At 49.7% G+C, this 20,325-nt stretch overlaps 1 protein-coding gene across 1 annotated transcript in view; it reads right to left on the bottom strand.

Annotated features, from left to right (window-relative positions):
- The window catches only part of Castor2 (cytosolic arginine sensor for mTORC1 subunit 2), a 38,232-nt gene extending 23,016 nt beyond the window's left edge, over nucleotides 1-15,216 (bottom strand). The window contains exon 1 of the mRNA XM_059249488.1: nucleotides 15,081-15,216. Coding sequence (XP_059105471.1) covers nucleotides 15,081-15,193 — 113 coding nt within the window. The 5' untranslated portion in view covers nucleotides 15,194-15,216. The remainder of the gene's footprint in view (nucleotides 1-15,080) is intronic.
- Between the last annotated feature and the right edge of the window lie 5,109 nt (nucleotides 15,217-20,325).

Below are 20,325 nucleotides of genomic sequence, written 5' to 3'. Positions count from 1 at the left end.
TCACACAGACACACTGTCTTTATTACTATTTTTAGCATTTCTTTTGTAAAGATTTATTTTTACTTTTATGTGTATATACATATGCTTGTGAGTGTATGTGCCCATGGGGACCAGAAGAGGGCATCAGATCCCCCAAGCTGGGGTTACAGGTAGTTGTGAGTGAATTCAGGTCCTCTCTTAGGAGCATCAATTTTTTTTTTCCCCCCGAGACAGGGTTTCTCTGTATAACAGCCCTGGTCGTCCTGGAACTCTCTTTGTAGACCAGGCTGGCCTTGAACTCACAGAGATCTGCCTGTCTTTGCCTCCCTAGTGCTGGAATCAAAAGTGTGAGCCACCACCGCCCAGCTACACTAAGTATTCTTAACTGCTGAGCCATCTCTCCAGCCCTTCTACGATTATTTTTGAGACAGGGTCTGATGTAGCCCAGGCTGGCCTCAAACTTACTGTGTAGCTAAGGATGACCTTCATATAACTCCCGATCCTTCTAACACACCTGCCTAATTTGTCTCTACAAAGTGAACTACTGAGGACTTCAAAAAGTAACACAGCCCTGCCTTCTTTTTCTCTCCCTCACTGGCTTCCATCTCAGCATAATGTTCTAAAAGTGTATCCAGGCTGCAGCAACTGTCAGCACGTCCTTCCTGAAGGTGGAGTGGGTTTCATCATACCCGTGTGTCACAAGTTTACGCATTCGCCTGTTGATGGATACTTGGGCATTATCCCTATTTTGGCTTTTGTGAATCATGTTGCCAGGACCATGAATGTCCAAGCCCCACATGGTTCTCCTTCCAACTCTTCAGGATGCATATCCAGAAGTGGAAAAGTAATTCTTTTAATTATTTTCCCCTCTCAGATTAAATATATATATATATATACACACATACACAGACAGGTTTATTTATGTATATGTATGTGTACATGCACATATGTACATATGTGTGGAGGCCGGAAGGTGGCTTCAGATCCCCTGAAGCTGCGGCTGTGAGCCACCATGTGGGAGCTGGCAACAGAATTCAGGTCCTCTTCAAGAGCAGCAAGTGTTCTTAACTCCTGAGCCATCTCTCCAGCCTCCTCGCCTAGATTTTTTTTTTTTTTGAGACAAGGTCCCTTTATGTAGCTCAAGCTGGCTCCAACTCACTCTGTAGACCAGGCTGGCCTTCAATTCCTGCTTTAGTTTGAGTGTTGGGATGACAGTTATGTTCTACTACACTTATCTATTAAAAAAATTAAAAGTTTATTTCTTTATATTTGTGTGTGTGTGTATGTGTGTGTGTGTGTGTGTGTGTATGTAGACATGAGTGCTATGGTGCATAGTGTGGAGGCCAGAGACACCCTGTGGGGGCTAATTTTCCACTTTCACCACATGGACACTAGGGATTGAACCCAAATCACCAGGCTTGACAGCAATTGCTAGGCCATCTTGCCACCTCGACTTTTACAGGTTTGGAGAAAGTGTCCCACTACTAACAAGTATTTCACATACCCACCAACAACTTTCGAGGGTTCCAATCTTTTTACCTCTTTGCCAGTACTTTATCCATTTAAAGTTTACTGTTTTGAGCGTTTTTTTTTGTTTTCTGTTTTTTTTTTTAAATTTAAAGGATGTGTACCTGTGTGTCTGTGAGAACCAGAGGAAGCCAGAAGAGGGTGGTGGATTCCCTGGAGCTGGAGCTGTCCCAGGCAGTGAGCTGTCCAGTGTGGGCGCTGAGCGTTGAACTTGGATTCTCTGAAAGAGCAGCCAACGCTTTAACCCCGGGACACTCTCTCCAGCTTGTTTCATATTCTCAACAGTTGCCATTTGATGGGGGTGAGTGAGGCCCCAACTCTACTTAGGCAGCTTTCTTCTCTGGTCCCGTGTCTTTGGTTTTGTTTAAGAAACAATATTATGGAGCTGGAGAGATGGCTCAGAGGTTAAGAGCACTGGCTGCTCTTCCTGAGGACCTGGGTTCGATTCCCAGCATCCACATGGCGGCTCACAACCATCTGTGATTCGATCTGGTGCCCTCTTCTGGTGTGTAGGCAGAACACTGTATACGTAATAAATAAATTAATCTTAAAAAAAAAAAAAAGAAAAGGTATTATGGAGTCCAGGCTGGTTTCCTACTCTGTGTTACCAATGACCTTGAACTCCTGATCGTCCTGCCTCTATTTTCCTCAAGGCTGAGATGTGCGGTGTTGGGGATGGAACTCGGGGCTTCACGCATGCTAGCAACTGAGCTACATCTCCAGTCCCCATGTGGGTCTCATATCTATCGATAGCAGCAAATCACAGGATGCTCCACCAAGCAGCAAAAGAAAATGCTATTCTCTGTCAGGGAGCAAGTTTATTTCTTTATATTTGTGTATGTATATGTAGACATGAGTGCTATGGTGCATGTGTGGAGGTCACACCCTTGTCAGCCGGGGCCTTTCAGCAAAGTGACAAAGGAGGCAACCGTCTTCAAAGAGCTGGGACATGTCAGAACAAATGGTGTTCATCAGAGACCCTGAGTTTAAAACCAAATTATTTGATCTCTTTCTCTCTTCTTTTTGGAGGCATGGTCTTGCCGTGTGACCCAGGCTGGTCTTGAACTTGTGAGCCTCCCGCCTCAACCTCCTGAGGACTCAGTGTCCTTACAATATGGCGGCTGGCTTTCTACCGAGCAAAGGCTCCAAGAGGTGGTGAGCACTAGGCAGAGCGTATTCTTTATGACCTAGCCTCGGGTGCTACCAAACACCGAGTCCCAAAGGCACCCATTGAAAGGGGAGAGAGAAAGGGGCACAGGAGCTTCCGCATGAAGCATGTTGGAGTCATCAGTCATTTTAAAACCATTTCAGAACCTGGGTACGGTGCTGAGTGTGTGTAATTTCAGCACCTGGAAGGTGGAGCCAGGAGGATTATAAATTCAAGTCTATCCTCAGCTACATAGCTAGTTTGAGGCCAGCCTGGGTTACAAGAGACCCTGTCTCAGAGCAAAACAAACCTATCTGAGATGTTTTAAAATAGGGTATGTGGGAGGCAGGCGGGGCAGAGGGACAGTTAAAATGCCAGGTGTGATGGTTAATCTTAACACAAAAATGACTGGACCAAGAGGCACTCAGGAGACCGGTAAAGGGCACGCAAGGTGCATCTGTGTGGTCAGATTGGAGACAAGTAGATCACAAGGGCTCTAACTGGATCGATGACTTAGTCTGTTGCTGGATTGAAAATCTGAACAGAGGGACCAGTGAAGTTCAGCAGATAAAGGCATTTGCTACCAAGCCCGATGATCTGAATTTGACCCTGGGACCCACATGGTGGAAGGAAAGAACTGACTCCCATAAGCTGCCCTCTGATTTCCATATGCATGCTGTGGTGTGGGCATCATACATACATACTAATACATATATACATACATATATATAATAAAGGAATTTGAATAGATGATAGGGAAGCGATGGAGCTACAGAAGGTGGGACCTGGATGGAGGAAGTAGATGGGGGGCTGTGTCCTTGGGAGCTGTATCTTGTTTTAGTTCCTTCTGCTGTGGGATGTCTTTTTCTACACTGTGAATATGTGTTGTTCTGATTGGTTGATTAAATAAAGCTGTTTGGCCAATGGTGAGGCACAATAAGGTTAGGTGGGACATTTGAACTGGAGAGAGAGGAGAAGAACGGAGAATGGGGAGACACTGTGAACCACCGCCAGGAGAAGATGTGAAAGTCTTGGTAAGCCACGAAGCCACGTGGCAATACACAGATTAATAGAAATGGGTTGAGTTAAGTTATAAGAGCTGGCTAGCGAGAAGCCTGAGCCATCAGGTTATACAATTTGTAAGTAATATAAGCCTTTGTGTGTTTACTTGGGTCTGAGCAGCTGTAGGACTGGGTAGGACTCAGGAAAACTTCCGAATACACTTTTCCTGTTATAGCTCCACTTTTCCTGGTCCACCGTGATGTGAACAGCCTCTCCACACACTCCTGTAGCCATGAAATGAGCTGTTTTGCCATGCCCTCCCAGGATGGACCCAAACCTCTGAAACCATAAGCAAAATAAAGGCTTCCTTTTGTAGGCTGTTTATGTCAGGGCTTTTGACACAAATCTGAGTACACTACCATGCCAGGTAAGGAATGTGAGCCTGAAGCAGAAGGCCAGGCTGAGAGCCTGAGGAGGAGGATGAGTCTTCTCAATTCATGTATGTTTGCGTGTGGTGCAGGTGCATGTGTGTGGTGGTTTGCATAAGAATAGGCTCATAGATTTGAATGCTTGGTCATTAGGGAGTGGCACTACTTTACCGGGATTAGGAGGTGTGGCCTTGTTAGAGGAAGTGTGTCACTGGGAGTGGGCTTTGAGGTTTCAAATGCTCAAGCCAGGCCCAGTGTCTTTCTCTTCCTGCTGCCTGCTGATCCGGATGTAGAACTCTCAGCTACCTCTCCAGCACCGTGTCTGCCTGTGTGCCGCCATGCTTCAAGCCATGTTGACAATGGACTAAACCTCTGAAAATGTAAGCCAGCCCCAATGAAATGCTTTCCTTTATGAGAGCTGCATGGTCATGGCTGTCTCTTCATAGTAACAGAACACTGAGCAAGACATGCACGAGTATGCACACACGTATGTTCCTGTGTAGCACAGAGGCTGTCATTCTTTTTATTTTTTTTAAAGATTTATTTATTATGTATACAGTGTTCTGCCCGCATGTATGCTGCGCACTAGAAGAAGGCACCAGATCTCACTATGGATGGCTGTGAGCCACCATGTGGTTGCTGAGAATTGAACTCAGGACCTCTGGAAGAGCAGCCAGTGCTCTTAACCACTGAGCCACCTCTCCAGCCCCTGAGGCTGTCATTCTTTAGGAGTTGCCTACCTTGTTGTTTTGATCCCGGGTCCCTCATTTGCCTGGCCTCTCACTGAACAGGCTAGGGTGGCTGGCCAGCCAGTCCTAGGGGCCCATCTGCCTCTGCCTCCCTAGCAACGGGATTTCACGTGCCCCACCATGCCTGTTTTTTGTAAAATTAGGATTCTAGGGATCAAACTCAGGCCCTCATGTCCTTTACCAACCGAGCTACCTCTACATACCCATTTAAGGATCCTAGCACAGTAGAGATATGGCCAGGGATTTGCAATAAACATCTGAAATCGGTCTCTAGCAGTCACCTCTAGGTAGGAGTTTGGGCCCCCACCAGGACTTCCCTTCTCAGGGGGCCCCTGTCAAGCCTGAGGGGTGTCACCTTCTACCACTGGCAGAGACCATCTGTTCGTTTGTTTGTTCCCATGGACAGTGTGTGGATGTGTGCCCATGTGCACGGTGCACGGTGTGGACACGGTGTGTACAAGGTATTACGCATGTGGTCATGTGTGTATGGTGTATGCACGTGTGTATGTGTGTAAATGTGCACGTGGGGGCCCGAGCTTGCTGCCTTATGTGTTGTCTCGCTCTTCCAACTTACTCACTGAAGCAGGGTCTGTCAATCAAACCCAAAGCTTGTTAATATGGCTACCTTGGCTACTGGCTTATTCTGGGGATCCTGTTTCTGCCTCCAAAGCTGGAATTGCAGGTGGGCTATCACACTCACCCAGCATATATTTATATGGGTTCTGGGGACCTGAACTTCGGTCCTAGAACTGAAGTTACAGGCTGTTGTGAGTCGCCAGGTGGGTGCCAGGAACCAAACCCAGGTCCTCTAGGAGAGCAGTAATTGCTCTTAAGCTGCCGAGTCAACTCCTTAGCCCCGCTTTCTTTCTATGTGTGCAATAGGTTGTGCGGAGTCACGCTTGACTTTTGACATGGGTGCTGGGGATTTGAACTCAGGTCCCCAAGCTTACACAGCAAGAGCTGGTATGCTCTACGTCATCTCTCCAGCCCCTTATCGTCATGTTTTAAAGATAAAGTCTCTCACTGGGGATCTGGGGCTCTTCCATTAGGCTAGAGCAACTGGTCAAAGAACTCCAGGGATCCACCTGTCTCTGCCTCCCTCGTGCTGGGATGACACACGCACGCCACCACTCCTGGCTTTTTTTGTGTGGGACCTGGGGATTGGACTCAGGTCCTTACGCTGGCTGGGCAAGCACTTCACCCACGAAGCCATCTCCCCAGCCCCTTGTTTCAAGTCATTAAACTCTGACTACAACTTCAGCTATGGCAGGTCCCCAATTTCCAGTTAAGAAGGTAACGGTACCAGCCGGGCGGTGGTGGCGCACGCCTTTAATCCCAGTACTCGGGAGGCAGAGCCAGGCGGATCTCTGTGAGTTCGAGGCCAGCCTGGGCTACCAAGTGAGTCCCAGGAAAGGCGCAAAGCTACACAGAGAAACCCTGTCTTGAAAAACCAAAAAAAAAAAAAAAAAAAAAAAAAAGAAGGTAACGGTACCAACAGGACAGGCCAAACGGTCCATGGCCATACTTGCCAGGGTGTGGCTGTCTTAAGTTTCCCCTGGAGGCCCCCTGGGGCTAGTCTGTCTTTCCCTAAATGTCCTCAGACAGTGGCCTCAGCCCAGTGTACCCGGGCAAGTGATAAAAAGATCTAGACACGCTTTGTGTAGATTTAAGCTTTTCTTCCATCAATGCCGGTATCCAGCAGTTTGTTGGCAAGACCTTAATAAAGCAGTAATGCAGGGACCCAGCACAGGGCAGTATGAACCAGAGACCTTAAATGGAAGCCCAACCCAGGTGGCAGTTATGGGGTTTCCTATAGCCATGGGCCAATCCACAAAATGCTTTTTTTTTTTTTTTTTTTTTTTTTTTTGTTCGTTGTTTTGTGCACAGGTTAGACTCAAGTTTGTGCTTCTCCTGCTTCAGTCTGTCAACCCCTGGAATCCTAGGCCCATGCCACCATGTGCCCGGTAAAACATGTGCTTTCTATGGTGGCACTTTTCAAAGGTCGTAACAGGGGCTGGGGGTTTGGCTCGGCTAGTAACGTGCTTGCCAGGCAACCACGAGGAACTGTGTTCAGATTCCCAGCATAGAGGTAAAAAAGCAAATGTGTCAGTGCATGCCTGCGATCTCAGATCTGGGGAGGTGGAATTAGGATCCTTGGGCTCACTGGCCAGCCAGACTAGTAGAATTGGGGAGCTCCAGGTTCAGTGAGAGACCATGCCTCAAAAACAAGGTGGGGAGAAATAGAGGAAGGCACCAGGGGTCAACCTCTGGCTTCTAACTGCTGGGACAGACAGCAGGCACATGTCACCATGGTAAGGCACCTGTCTAGGATTCTCTCGTGAGGGCTGAGGAACTACCTTAGGGGTATCATGTCTGCCTATATTCCCCCAGTAAGGGGCTGAGGGTATTACTCAGTGCTAGCAGGCTTGTCCAGAATCCCCCAACCCCATGAAGGGCTAGAGTATGGCTCTGGTAAAGCATCTTCACATATACATGCATACATAAGCATACAACAGACACAGACAGACAGACAGACACAAAGATAGCAGCATGTCCCTTGCCTTCCAGTGGTGGCCTTGGCTATCAAGAGGCTCCTAGAGACAGGAGTCCAGGTTAGCTTGGGCATCTGGCTGGATGCTCTGAGTAACAGGTTCTCCCGATCTGAATTCTTGAGTGCAAACCATAGTCACTCCTACCCCTTTCTGGATATTCTGGGTCCTTTCTATTTTGTTCTTTATTGGTAAAATCAGGCTTCCACTCCACGGGTCTGCTGTATAGTTGGCATGACCTAACTGACGGGAGGGTCACAGAAGAGCCCAGAATGTACTACGTTGTCACAGACTCCATTTCCGGAAGGGCCTGGCTCTAAGGAAGAGAGGGAGGGGTCTGCTTTTCCAGGGTGACAATCTCCGGTCCCTCTAACCAGGTCCTGGGTTGTGAGGCTGTGACAGAGGCCAGCCACAAGCTCTCTGGAGAACAGAGGCAAGTGCTGTAGTGAGGGGCTGTAGTAAGACCCACCTTGATCAGGGAGCTCACGTCACGTGTCCCCAAACCTCCCCACACTGTGGTTACCCTCTGTCACCTGGATGTATAGCCCAAAGAATCTGCCCCGTCTCTAGGCTAGAAACTTTCATGTAGTCCCTCCTTAAAGGGGTGAATCCTGATTGGTCCATGGTGGTCTTGTGCATGGTCATGTGACACAGCTCCAACCAATAAGGTGAGAAGGTCTGTGCAAGGCTTGGGGGGGCAGGGAGAGAATAGGGTCTGAATACTTCGTTGGAGGACACTGTTGGAAGCCACAGCACCTGCTCAAGCTGGGTTTCTCGCTGTCGACAATGATGCTCTCCCAGCTGCTTCACAGGAGGACACAGCTAAGGATGGCCAGTCAGATAAAAAAAATAAATAAATCTTGATGACATCATCACATCTTCAGATTAACTGATATCGAACAGCCCAGCTCCTAGCACTTTTGGTGGTTCTGAGGGGTGTAACTCTTCCAGAGTGAATGTTCTACCTGCTAAGCCATGTCCCCAGCCCCTCACTGGGGATTCTAGGCAAGAGCTCTACCACTGAGCCACACCCCCAGCCCCTCACTGGGGAATTCTAGGCAAGAGCTCTACCACTGAGCCATGCTCATACCTGTTGCTGTTAGATTTTAGGCATGTGCTCTACTGCTGAGCTACACCCCAAAACCTTTTTATTTTATTTTATTTTATTTTATTTTCCCAGCCAGGATCATAGTAAGTTGGCCAGGCTGCCTTTTGAGTCATTCTGTAGCTCAAGCAGGCCTTGAACTTGTGATCCTCATGCCTCAGGCTCCTGTGTATTTGAATGACGGGCCTATACCATCAGTCCCAGCATGAACCTCTTCTCTTCAGTTTATTCTTCTGACAAGTTCATGCATGCATTTAATGCACTGCTGTCATTTCCAACCCACATTACTCTCTCTTACCCTCTCCCTCACACTGAGCCTTTTTCTTTTCACAGACACCCTGTCCCGCATCAACTCCCCTCACTTCCCTACTTCCTCAGGGCCCGTATCAAATGCTCCCTCCTTCACTGCCGTAGTTCTCAACCCATGGGTTGCAAACCCTTGGGAGATTGCATATCAGACATTTACATTACAATTCATAGCAGAGGCAAATCACAGTTATGAAGTAGCAATGGAATAATCTTATGGTTGGGGTCACCACAACACGAGGAACTATACTAAGGAGTCGCAGCGTTAGGAAGGTTGAGAATCACTGGTTCATTGATCCTCAATTCTGCTCAATAACAACTTGCCATACTCTGTCTTCTAGGTTATAAACCACCATGCCATGAACACTTTTTTTTTAGTTCTTCAAGACAGGGTTTCTTTATATAGCCTTGGCTGTCCTAGAACTCGCTCTGTAGACCAGGGTGGCCTCGAACTCACAGATACCCACTTGCTTCTGCCTTCCAAGTGCTGGGATTAAAAGCATGCACCAATACCATCGCCTTGCTAAGATCACTTTTTAAAAGGTTTATCGTATTTTTTTTTTTTGTTGTTTTTTTTTCGAGACAGGGTTTCTCTGTGTAGCTTTGTGCCTTTCCTGAAACTCACTTGGTAGCCCAGGCTGGCCTCGAACTCACAGAGATCCACCTGGCTCTGCCTCCCAAGTGCTGGGATTAAAGGCGTGTGCCACCACCGCCGGGTTTATCATATTTTTAAATTATATGTACAGGTGTGGATATGCACATGAGTGTGGGTGCCTATAGAGGCCAGAAGAGGGTGTCAGATCTGGAATTGCAGGTGGTTGTGAGCCACTCAATGTGGGTGCTGGGAGTTGAACCTGGGTCCTCTAGAAGAGCAGAATGTGCTTTTAACGACTGAACCTTCTCTCTAGCCCCCCACCCCAGAACATTCTCATACCATCCCTATCTGTTAAGGGTTGGTTGTAAGATGACCTCCGTAGGCTTAAACACTTGGCCCTTGAACAGAGCTCAGGTTACTGGTTTGGGAGGTCAGAGAATCTTTAGGGTACGGCGTCTCCCTGGAAGAAGTGAGTCACTGTGGGCAGGCCTTGAAGCTTTTATGGCTGGGCTCCTACTTCCTGTTTGTCATCCACTTCCTGGTCTGCCATGATGCGAGAAGTATTAGCGATGGTCCCTCGGTTATGAATTCCACCGTGCCTTCCCCGCCATTAAGAGACTGTCCTGTCAGAGTGTGAGCCAGAGCAAACAGCTCCTCCTTCAAGCTCTGAGAAAAGTTAGCTGACACAGGTCCCCTTCCCACACCATACTGTATACAATCAAAGTTATTCTTTAATGTGTACACGAGGGTGCATGGGTGTGCGCAAGCACACGCGTGTATGTTCACACGGAGACCTAAGGTTGACATCAGGTTATCTTTCCTCCGTTGTTCTCTGTCCCCCTTTTCTTCTCTGCCCCCCCCTTTCTGAGACAGTCTCTTCCAACCCTGAAGTTCATTGCCTCCTTATTTTAAGGCTTTATTTTTAATTATGTGTGTGTGTGTGTGTGTGTATACATGATTGTGGGTCAGAAGAGGGAACTAGATCCGCTGGAGCAGGAGTTACAGGTGGTTGTGAACTGCTTGATATGGGTGCTGGGAACCGAACTCGGGTCCTCTGTCAGAGGAGCATGTGTGTACTTGACCTCTGAGCTATCTCTCTACCCTCCAGTCCGTTTTTTTTTTTTTCCCTCTTCTTCAAGACAGGACTTCTCTTTGTAGACCAGACTGGCCTTGAACTCACAGAGACCCAGTTGTCTCTGTCTTCTGAATGCTGGGATTAAAGGCGTGCACCACCACTGCCCGGCCATTTTTTTTTTTAATGTAAGTGCTGGGGAATCCCAACTCATGCAACGCACGCTTGCATACGGGTGTTTTACCAGCTCAGCCATCTCCCCAGCTCCGAAGGCTACCCTTGACTTAGCCACATATTGCTAAGATGTGAAGAAACGGAGCTGCCAAGGGTAAGATGAAATAAACGTGGGTACATCATACAGCTTAAGCCAGGGGTGGAAGCTCACTCCCAGGACTTAAAGGCCGGAGAAGGGCAGTTATCCTAATGAGTTCCAGGATATCAGGCGGGTGGGAGGGAGGAGGGACAAGGAGGAGAGAGACCCAATATGAATGAGAATGAATGAATGAACAGCGCTGGATAGAAAGAAGGGGGACTTTCACCAGGTTGCTTCCCACCACTGCCTTCAACATGCCGTTTTGCAAGTACTCAGCGACCGTGTGATAGATTTCAGAGCCAATCACAGAGCTAGAGATTTGACAGCATCTCTGAAGAGCAACCTGGGGCTGGGCAATATGAGGCACACCTTGCAGAAGTGGAGCCCGGCTACCCTGCTCCAGCTTTCTCCCAGGAAAGAAAGACCTGAGTACTGCTAGGTTAAGGAGTCAAAAAAAACCCACTGAAGTTGGATGTAGTATCCCAGGCCTGTCTTCCCAGCCACTTAGGAGGCTGAGGGAGAAAAATTCCTGAGTTCAGGCTTGTCATGGCTACAGAGTGACTCGAGGTCAGCCTGGGCAACTTGGTAAGGCCCTGTATCAAAATAAAAAACTGAAAAAGGCTGGGGGCGTGGCTCAGTGGTAGAGCACCTGCCTAGAATCCCCCAGTGAGGGGCTGGGGTGTGGCTCAGTGGTAGAGCACCTGCCTAGAATCCCCCAGTGAGGGGCTGGGGTGTGGCTCAGTGGTACAGCGTGCTTGCCTTGTATACAGGCGGCCCTGAGTCCAATCCTCAGTGCTGCAAAAAAAAGGAAAGAGGCCACAAGGGAACATATGAAGGTCAGTGGTTTGATCCTGTGCTCTTGAATCTTTCTGATCAGCATACTGCGAACAGAAGAGCTGGGGGCACTGTTGAATATGAGCCTCCTCTGTAACCTGTGCTGGCAAAAACAGCTTCATCCACAGAGATGTAGACTCGGGCTCTATCACTGATCTCATGACCTTGAGCAAGTTAATCCCTGAGCGCCAAGTTCCTTCTTTGTAAAAGCCACACCATCGAGTTGTCTCCATCCCTGTATACACTAGGATATATGTCATGTACATGTCTGTATTTCTATAGAAAGAGAGACTAGATCCCCCTTCCTGCCTAACTCCTACTAAGATATCACATATAATCTAAAGCCTCTTCATCCAGGTAGGCTCCCAGGCTGCCCCAGCCAGTCTACAGTCTCCCCGCTTTCTTTATTTAAAATCATATGTATACGTTTATATCAATGTGTGGGTCTGTGCACATGAGTGCAGGTACCTGCAGAGGCCAGAAGAGGGCACCAGATCCCTTGGAGTGGGACTTCCTGGAGGTTGTGAGCCACCTGGCATGGGTGCTGGGAAGAGGGAACTTAGATCCTCTGCAAGAGCAGCCATTGGTCTTAACTGCTGAGCCATCTCTCCAGGCCTGGACCTCCTTTCTTCTACCCTGCTGGACCATGTTTCTTAACTTCAGCTTTCCAACTATATCCCTTTCCTTCCCTAGACTGGGCACTTAACTCAGCAGAGGGAAGGGCAATCTATCTCTACATCCCTTGGACTCAGAGGCATCCAGGCACCAAGTGAGTGTCCTCCAATGTCATTCCAGTCTCTTCCCCCGAGTTCTACCTGCTCCACTCCAAGGAGACATGGTGGGGGGGGTGGCGAGGGGGGAAGGAAGTGACTAAGTCTGCCAGGAGGTAGAGGCAGGGGAGTGCTTGGGGAGGAGGTTCAGGGTGGTGATGTCACTGGTCCTGAGGACCAAAGTGGAATTGACAGGGGTGGAGGGGACACTCCAGGAAGAGATACACAACGATGATGACGATGTACAGGTAGGAAGAGGGAAGAGATGGCAGGCAACCCGTGGGTGTTACTAGCATATCTGCTGGGGGTGGGAATGGCTAAAGACAAGGATTCTGGATCCAGGTTCCTCAAAAGGCCTTGAATGCCACAGCAAAGACCTGGCCCTATAGACACAGTGACTGTCTCTTTTAAGTGTGATATTCTGGAGATGCTTGGTTTGCGGGGAGGTGGGTGCTAATGGGATCTGGACCAGCATGGTAGGGGAGGGAGAAGAACCAAGAATTACTACCTGCATGGCTCACTGCTGTAAATAATAGCCACACACCACCGTCCCTTTCCAGGCACAATTGTTTTTACGTGCATTGAACGACCCACCCCCAGCAAGCAGCTCCTTGAAAAGGAAGTGGGCCTGGCTGTGCTATGTCCATTTCACAGAGGGACAAACAGAGAGACAGAAAAGCACAGTGACCTGGCCCCGGGGCCACTGGGGCTGATTCCAACATGAAGCCACGCCTGGGCTCAGAGTGCATAAGGGCAGTGGTTGTCAGCCCTCAGACCGGCTAGACTCAGCGGTTTCTAGAGTCAGAGCCTGGAGACAAGGAGGTGACCTTTGACCTCTCAGTCATCTTGCAACTGGTCACTTGGGCCTATCCTGGAAGGAACCTTACAAGGGGACAGGGTTTCCCTGGGGTCAGGTGGGCCATTGTGAGCTTGTCTCTCTGAGTCTTAATGTGAGACCTTCGACTTGGACCCTGGGAGCGGCAGATGTGGGATGCCCGTAAAAAGGCCAGTCCCTTCACCAAGGCACAGGGCGCACAGTCAGAGGCAGCCTTTCTCCTGTCTGTCTACCGAATGCCCCCCTAAAAGCCCTCTTTTCTCCAGCCTGAGAAAGAAAAGAAGAATCAGAGAGCTGTCGGGGGCTGCTGAGGTCACAGGTTGGGAGTCTGTTACCTCCAGTCTCGGGGTCCTAGGGATTGTCTAGGGGTGGGCAGAGGGCAGGTGGTGTAGGATTAGCAGGCGTTGACAGAGAGGGGCTTTTTGCACTTGGGGGTGGAGTGGGGGGGGGAGCGTGTTCAGAATCTGAGCAGTTAGCTTTGTTTTCAAATGACCTGTTTAATGATTTACCTGGGGCCATCCAAGGAGCAAGGGGCTCTCTACTCAGGCAAGGGAGGTAAAGATTTCAAACCTTGCGTCCCCACAGATAGAGCAGCCCTCGGAGGAGAGAGTAAACAGACGCAGAGCTACCTAGCTGGGCTTCATCTTCCAAACAATAGTCCTGACCGAGCTCTGAAAGGTTGAAGTCAGGTCCCTGAGCAAGAACTTTGAACAGGCTCTTTCTCCTGAGCCCAAGCCCACAGGAGACAAGACAGCCTGGGGAGGGAGGGAGGGAGGGGGTGTGTTTGCATTTGACTTCATCTTGACCCGTCATGTATCATTTCTTTGGCAGGGAGGTTGGAGCATCTTCGCCTTTACCGCCCCCCCCTCCCCAAACTAGACCCATCATAATGGTAAGCCAACAAGGTTTAAGTTAACCATAGCTTGCTCCAGTTCCCACTCCACAGGGGGAAAAGGGCAATTAAAAAAAAAAAAAAAAAAGACAACCCGACTCTAATCCAACAGGAGTTTATGAAGTCAAACGCACACCTAGCAATGGGAAAAATCCAAGATTAAAAAAAAAATTTTTTTTTTCTTCTTTTTCTTCTTACCTCCCAAGGCCTTCCCCTATTTTTTTTTTCCTCCCCCTGCAACATCCAAGCCCAGCCTCCAGGCAGATCCATAAACACGCCTGCTCCTCCCCTTCCATGGTTCAAAATCCCCCCTCCCTCCCACTTCGCTGGACCCCCAAAAGAGAAAAGAAATCAGCGACCCTGGCCCCTCAGCCCCTCCCCCGCTGCCTGCACCTCCTCTCTCCTCTCTCTCCAGGCACCTGGAGATAAACATCTACTAATGATTTTATGATTTTTCTGTTCTGGGGTAGACGAGCTCAGCGCCATCCCTCCCCGCTTGCCGGTGGCTACAGGGGGGCCGGCCCAACCAAGAGGAGGGGAGTGGTGGTGGTGGATGGATGGGGGGATGGGGCGTGTTTAGTTTGTTAATTTCCACCTCCGGATCCCCACACCTGTTTTTCATTCATTCATTCATTCGTTCATTCATTCATTCATTCACTCACGGATGCATCACAGAGGCCATTTGGGGAGGTTACTAGAGATCTCAGGGAAGGGGACTGAGATGGGGGGGAGGGCTGGGTGTTGGTGGCAGCAGTTGGAGGCGCAGTGGGGTGGGGGGGATCTGGGTGGAGGGGACCCCCAACTAGAGAGCACAGGGGTGGCTTTGTCCGATGCGGGAGGATGGCAGAGATCCCGGGGGGTGGGGGGGGAATGAAGTTGTTTTGCACTGCGTCCCCCCGGGGTGCGCCTCTTTGTCTGTCCCGGGGCGGGTACCATGCGCCCCCCCATCCCCTCGCCCCATACTCTCTTTCTCTCACCTGGTCTTGGAAGACAGGAAGGCAAGTTTGATGAGGCCGTAGGTGAAGAGCGGGATACTCTCCTTGGCGACGCTGGCAACTTGCAGCCGGTGTTCCAGAATGTGCAGTTCCATCGTCCGCCCAGGGCTCTTCCACAGCGGATCATCCGCGGTGGCCCGAGTTGCTGGGGGGGGGGGGGGGGACGGGGGACGGGGGACGGGGACGAGCAGCGGCCCCCGCCCCCTGCGCGCCCCAAGCCGTGGGGCAACCGGCCCAGGGAAGGGGGCCCGGAGCTCGGTGCTGGGCTGATTTGTACTCGATCCAGAAAAAGGAAGCTTGGCAAGTTGCAAAAAAAGGAGGCCTGGGGAGGACCTGCGGGGTGCAGCGAGCTACGGGGTAGACAAGCAAACAGCGCCCGGCGGAGCGCGGCGCCCGGCGCAGCAGCAGCTGGTGTTCGCTGTAACAAACAACTTGCCACTCAAACGCCGGGCCCGTGCTGCGCAGGCGCTGGCCGCGGGGCCACGCGATGCCTGTCGGGATTTGTAGTCCGTGCTCGCGCTTTTACGCGGCCCTTCCCCCTGGACTACTCCAGCTTGCTGATGTCAAGCCAGGGGGGCTGGGCTGCTGAGCCACGGTGCACCCGGAATGCAAGATTTCGGGGATCCCCAGGGACACAGAAGAACCCTATGGTACACATAGGGAATTCGGAGCCGACCTAAGCCTAGGTGCATGCCCTGTCGTCGCTCAAACTCAGGATTAGGCGCTTTCTTTGGGGTGTCAAGCGAGCTACCCCCTTTCCTCCACAAACAACTCCAGCGTTGGAGAAGGCCCTGAGCCTGCCAGGGGAGAGATTTAGAGGAATCGGTGATTGTCGTGCAGCGAAGCCAAAGCAAAAGACAAGGCTTGGGTTAGACAGAGAAGGGTGCCGGGTCCTTGTGGAGAGGTGCTGAGGGCTGAATGAGAGCACGCAGGCAGGGGGAGGGGGTTGCTCAGAGGGAGAGCTGCGCGGCCTTCCAGGCAGAAGGAACACCGTGTCCAAACGCAAGGAAGCGTGAAAGCCCCCACGGTACTGTGTTTGGCTTTGTTGCTGCGGAAAATGTGAGGGAGGAGAGAGATAAGGCAGGCACGGGAACCAGGACCCGGGTCTCCGGGATCATGGGTGCACAGTGGCTGAAGTAACTGTTGATCTCGGGCAGGGGGGAGGGTGCGGGGGTGGGGTGGGGAGCGGACCTGAATCTGAATGAGAGTCATCCTTCGTGTTTCTCACCCCAGGTTTGCATGCTGTTCGGGAGACCTGTTCAGCAAATATCCCCCCCACCCCCACCCCACCCGGTGAGCCTTTCATGGTTGACTAGGTTTTGAAATCCTTTAGGTTAAAGTTACTGACTAGTGTTTTTGCCCTCTGGCAGAGTACTTTGGGGGATGTGGTGGGTCGAATCTACCTGCTGAGGCGGATAGGAAACTTTTTTTTTTTTTTTTGGAGGGGAGAAAATCCTGCCTGTCAAAATCTCACATTCGCAGTCCCCTTCTATTAGGGACTTGCTCTGCTTCCTCATACCGACCAGGGAGTGAACCCTAGAATCTGGAGTACGTCTCATGGCCTGTCCATCCCTCTGTTGCTTTGATTTCACTAAAGATTGGGCCTTCGAGATGGCTCAGCCGGTAAAGACACTTGCTGCCAAGCCTGATGACCCAAGGTGGATCTCCTGACCCAGACCTTGGAAGGAGAGAACTCTTCCAAGAGAAACTCTGGAATAATAATAATAATAATAATAATAATAATAATAATAATAATAATAAATATAATAATAATTGAAAATAATAATAATTGATCGTTCGATTTTTATTTAGTTTTTGAGACTGGGTCTCGTTTATCTCATGTTGTCCTTCAACGCTTCATATAGTTGAGGATGACCCTGAATTTCAGATCTTACCTCCATCTCCTGAGTACTGGGATTACAGGTGTACAGTGCCACATCTGGTTTATGCCATGGTAGGGATGGAACCCCGTACTTCGTACATACTGGGAAACACTCTTTGGTTTTTCAAGACAGGGTTTCTTTCTCTGTGTAGTTTTGGTGCCTGTTCTTGATCTCACTCTGTAGACCAGGCTGTCCTCGAACTCACAGAGATCCACCTGGCTCTGTGGATCTGGGATTAAAGGCGTGTGCCACCACCACCTGACTAGGAAACACTTTTAACTGAGGAATCCCAGTCTTCTTTTTCTTTAGTTTTAACTAAAAGCTTAAAAATGTATATATTTTGTGTCTATAAGTGATTTGCCTGTATGTATGTGTGTGCATCACAAGCATGCTCGGTGCCCAGAGAATCCAAAAGTGTGTCAGACCCTCAGGAACTGGAGTTACAGATGGTTGTGAGCTGCTCTGTGGGTGCCGGGAATTGAACCCCGGGTTCTCTGGAAGAGCAGCCAGTGCTAACTACCGAGCCATCTCTCCAGCCCCTTATTTACTTTAGAAGAGATTGGTTTTTATTTTTACTTACGTCTCAGCGTCTCTGTGTGTATATGTTGTGTCTCTATTGGGGGTATGTGTGTCCTGGAAGACCAGAAGTGGGTCTTGAATCTCATGAGTCACTTGACATGGTTGATGAGATTCGAACTCAGGTTCTCTCTTAGTCACCAAGGCAGCTCCCCATCCCTTCTTTTGGTTTTCTGAATTTTTTGGAGACTGGGTTTCCTGTAGCCCAGGTTAGCCCGGAACTCTTGATTTTCCGGCTCCTACCTCTCAAGTCCTTGGGTTGAGGGTGTGCCTCTACCACACGTAACAGACCATCCAGAGACTATGTTTCAAGCTGGGCATGCAGCTCAGTGGTAGAGCGCTTGCCCAGCATTTACAAGACCCTGAGTTTGATCCCCAGCACTGTAAATAAATAAAATGAACTATTGGGCATGATGGCACACATCTGTGTTTCAGTGCTTGGAGGGCGAGGCAGGAGGATTGTTGCCAGTTGGAGGCTAGCCTGGGCTACGTAGTGAATTCACAGCAGACTTTGGCTACATAGTGAGGGTCTGTCTTGAAAAACCATAACTAAACTATAAGAGTCTGTCTCCCTCCTCTGAAACTCTGTTCCATAAAGGTGATGATTTTTGGGGGCTGGTGAGATGGCTCAGCAGGTAAAGGTGCTTGCTGCCAAGCTTTAAGATCTGAGTTCAATCCCCGTGACCCACTTGGAAAGAGATAACCATCTCCCTAAGTTGTCCTTTGGCTTTTATATGTATACACACACACACACGCACACACACGCACGCACACACACGCACACACACTCTCTTTAAATAGATGTAATAAATAAAGGCAATGACTTTTGGCTGCTCTCTGTTCGGCTCTCACTTTTAGCAACAGCAACTGGTATACGAGGGAAGGCCACTCATTCGGTGTCTAGGGAATACATACACGCAGAAGCTTATGCCTTTCCAATGGACTCGACAGATCTAGAAGGCCCAGACAGAAATGTATTCACGAGGCCAGCTTGGTGGTACATAGTCATCATCCTAACACTTGGGAGGCAGAGAGGATCAGGAGTTCAAGGTCATCCTCAGCAACGTAAAGAGTTCAAGGCTAGCCGGGCGGTGGTGGCGCACGCCTTTAATCCCAGCACTCGGGAGGCAGAGCCAGGCGGATCTCTGTGAGTTCGAGGCCAGCCTGGGCTACCAAGTGAGTTCCAGGAAAGGCGCAAAGCTACACGGAGAAACCCTGTCTCGAAAAACCAAAAAAAAAAAAAAAAAAAAAAGAGTTCAAGGCTAGCCTGGGCTACATGATGAACCACCTCTTTCCCTTCCCCCCAAATGCATTCAGGGCCCTAAAAGGCAACTGCAAGCTATGGTTAGGGTGAAGGCAGTTGGGTGTCAGCCAATCAGAAGGGCACATGAAAAAAAGGAACTGTGCCGGTAGGCACAGCCTCACAAAACAGCTAACAGGTGACGAGGCAAGACAAACAAGGCTCCAATCAGGATCGGGCCGGTTTTCTGACTCCTGTTCCCAGTGGGCCAAATCAGTATTTTCCAATCTGCAGGCCGTGACCTGCAAGGGGATGGGGAAATCAATGTTTCAGGACACGACTAGCATAAACACTGAGAATCCAGAAGGGCACAGAAAAATGCCCACGGTAAGGAGAGGTTACTCTGCCACCAGAAAATATGATTTAGTCACGTGGGTGTGGCGTGTGTACAGCCGTAGATTGGATCTTGACATGAAGGTTTCTGTTTGCGTGTGTATGGGGGCGTGGGCAGGCTGGGGATTAAATGCAGGACATCCTCCTGAGTGATGCCCCTTATCCCAGTCCCTCACTGGAAGATTCTAGGCAGGTGTTCTACTGCTGAGCCATGGTTCTAGGCAAGCTCTCTATAGTTAAGACACGATTCAGCTCCCCTCACTAGGGGATTCTTTTTTTTTTTTTTTTTTTTTTGGCTTCTTGAGACAGGGTTTCTCTGTGTAACAGCTTTGGAGCCCTTCCTGGAACTCACTCTGTAGCCCAGGCTGGCCTTGAACTCAAGGAAATCTGCCTGCCTCTGCCTCCCGAGTGCTGAGATTAAAGGCATGTGCCACCACTGCCCGGCTTTCACTGGGGGATTCTAAGCAGGTGCTCTACCACTGAGCCACACCCCAGCCTCTCACTGGGGGATTCTAGGCAGGTGCTCTACCACTGAGCCACACCCCAGCCCCTCACTGGGGGATCTTAGGCAGGTGCTCTACTATTGAGCCACACCTCAGCCCCTCATGGGGAGGAGCAGATTCTACGTAAGTTCTCGAACACACGGAACTATACTCCTCGGCCCTTCACACTGGAAGATTTACAGCATCCACACTGCCACTGAGCTACATCCCCCAACCCCTGACTTTTTGAGACAGGATCTCTCTCACAGCTTATTGTCGTGACCAACTGACATTACAACTCCACATTGTTTTATTTCCTTTATACTTAAAAGCTGACACGCCACTGAGACACTGGAAAATATGCCAACACGCGTGGAAGAAATTGGCCAATTGTCCTGTTTTCCCCGAGAGCAAGATGGTTTCTTCAGGATGGGGGACTTTCAGTTTAAAAAGCACAGGCCATTCTCTGTGCAACCAAGATGAAGGTGGCCACATCACTTGGAAGCAATTTAGTTATGCAAAGTCATTAAAACCTGCATTTAGCCCCGGTAGAGTGGATTGGAGGTGAGCAGCTCTGTGAGCACAAAATGCACCCGGGAATTCAGAGACTCCATGTGGGAAAATAATGTAAGTATTTCAGGGGTATTTTTTTT

The sequence above is a fragment of the Peromyscus eremicus genome, chromosome 23 (assembly GCF_949786415.1).
Source record: "Peromyscus eremicus chromosome 23, PerEre_H2_v1, whole genome shotgun sequence".
NCBI classification, from domain to species: Eukaryota; Metazoa; Chordata; class Mammalia; order Rodentia; family Cricetidae; genus Peromyscus; species Peromyscus eremicus.
The sequence above is the reverse complement of the archived record's forward strand: the minus strand, read 5'-3'. Positions and strand labels throughout refer to the sequence as shown.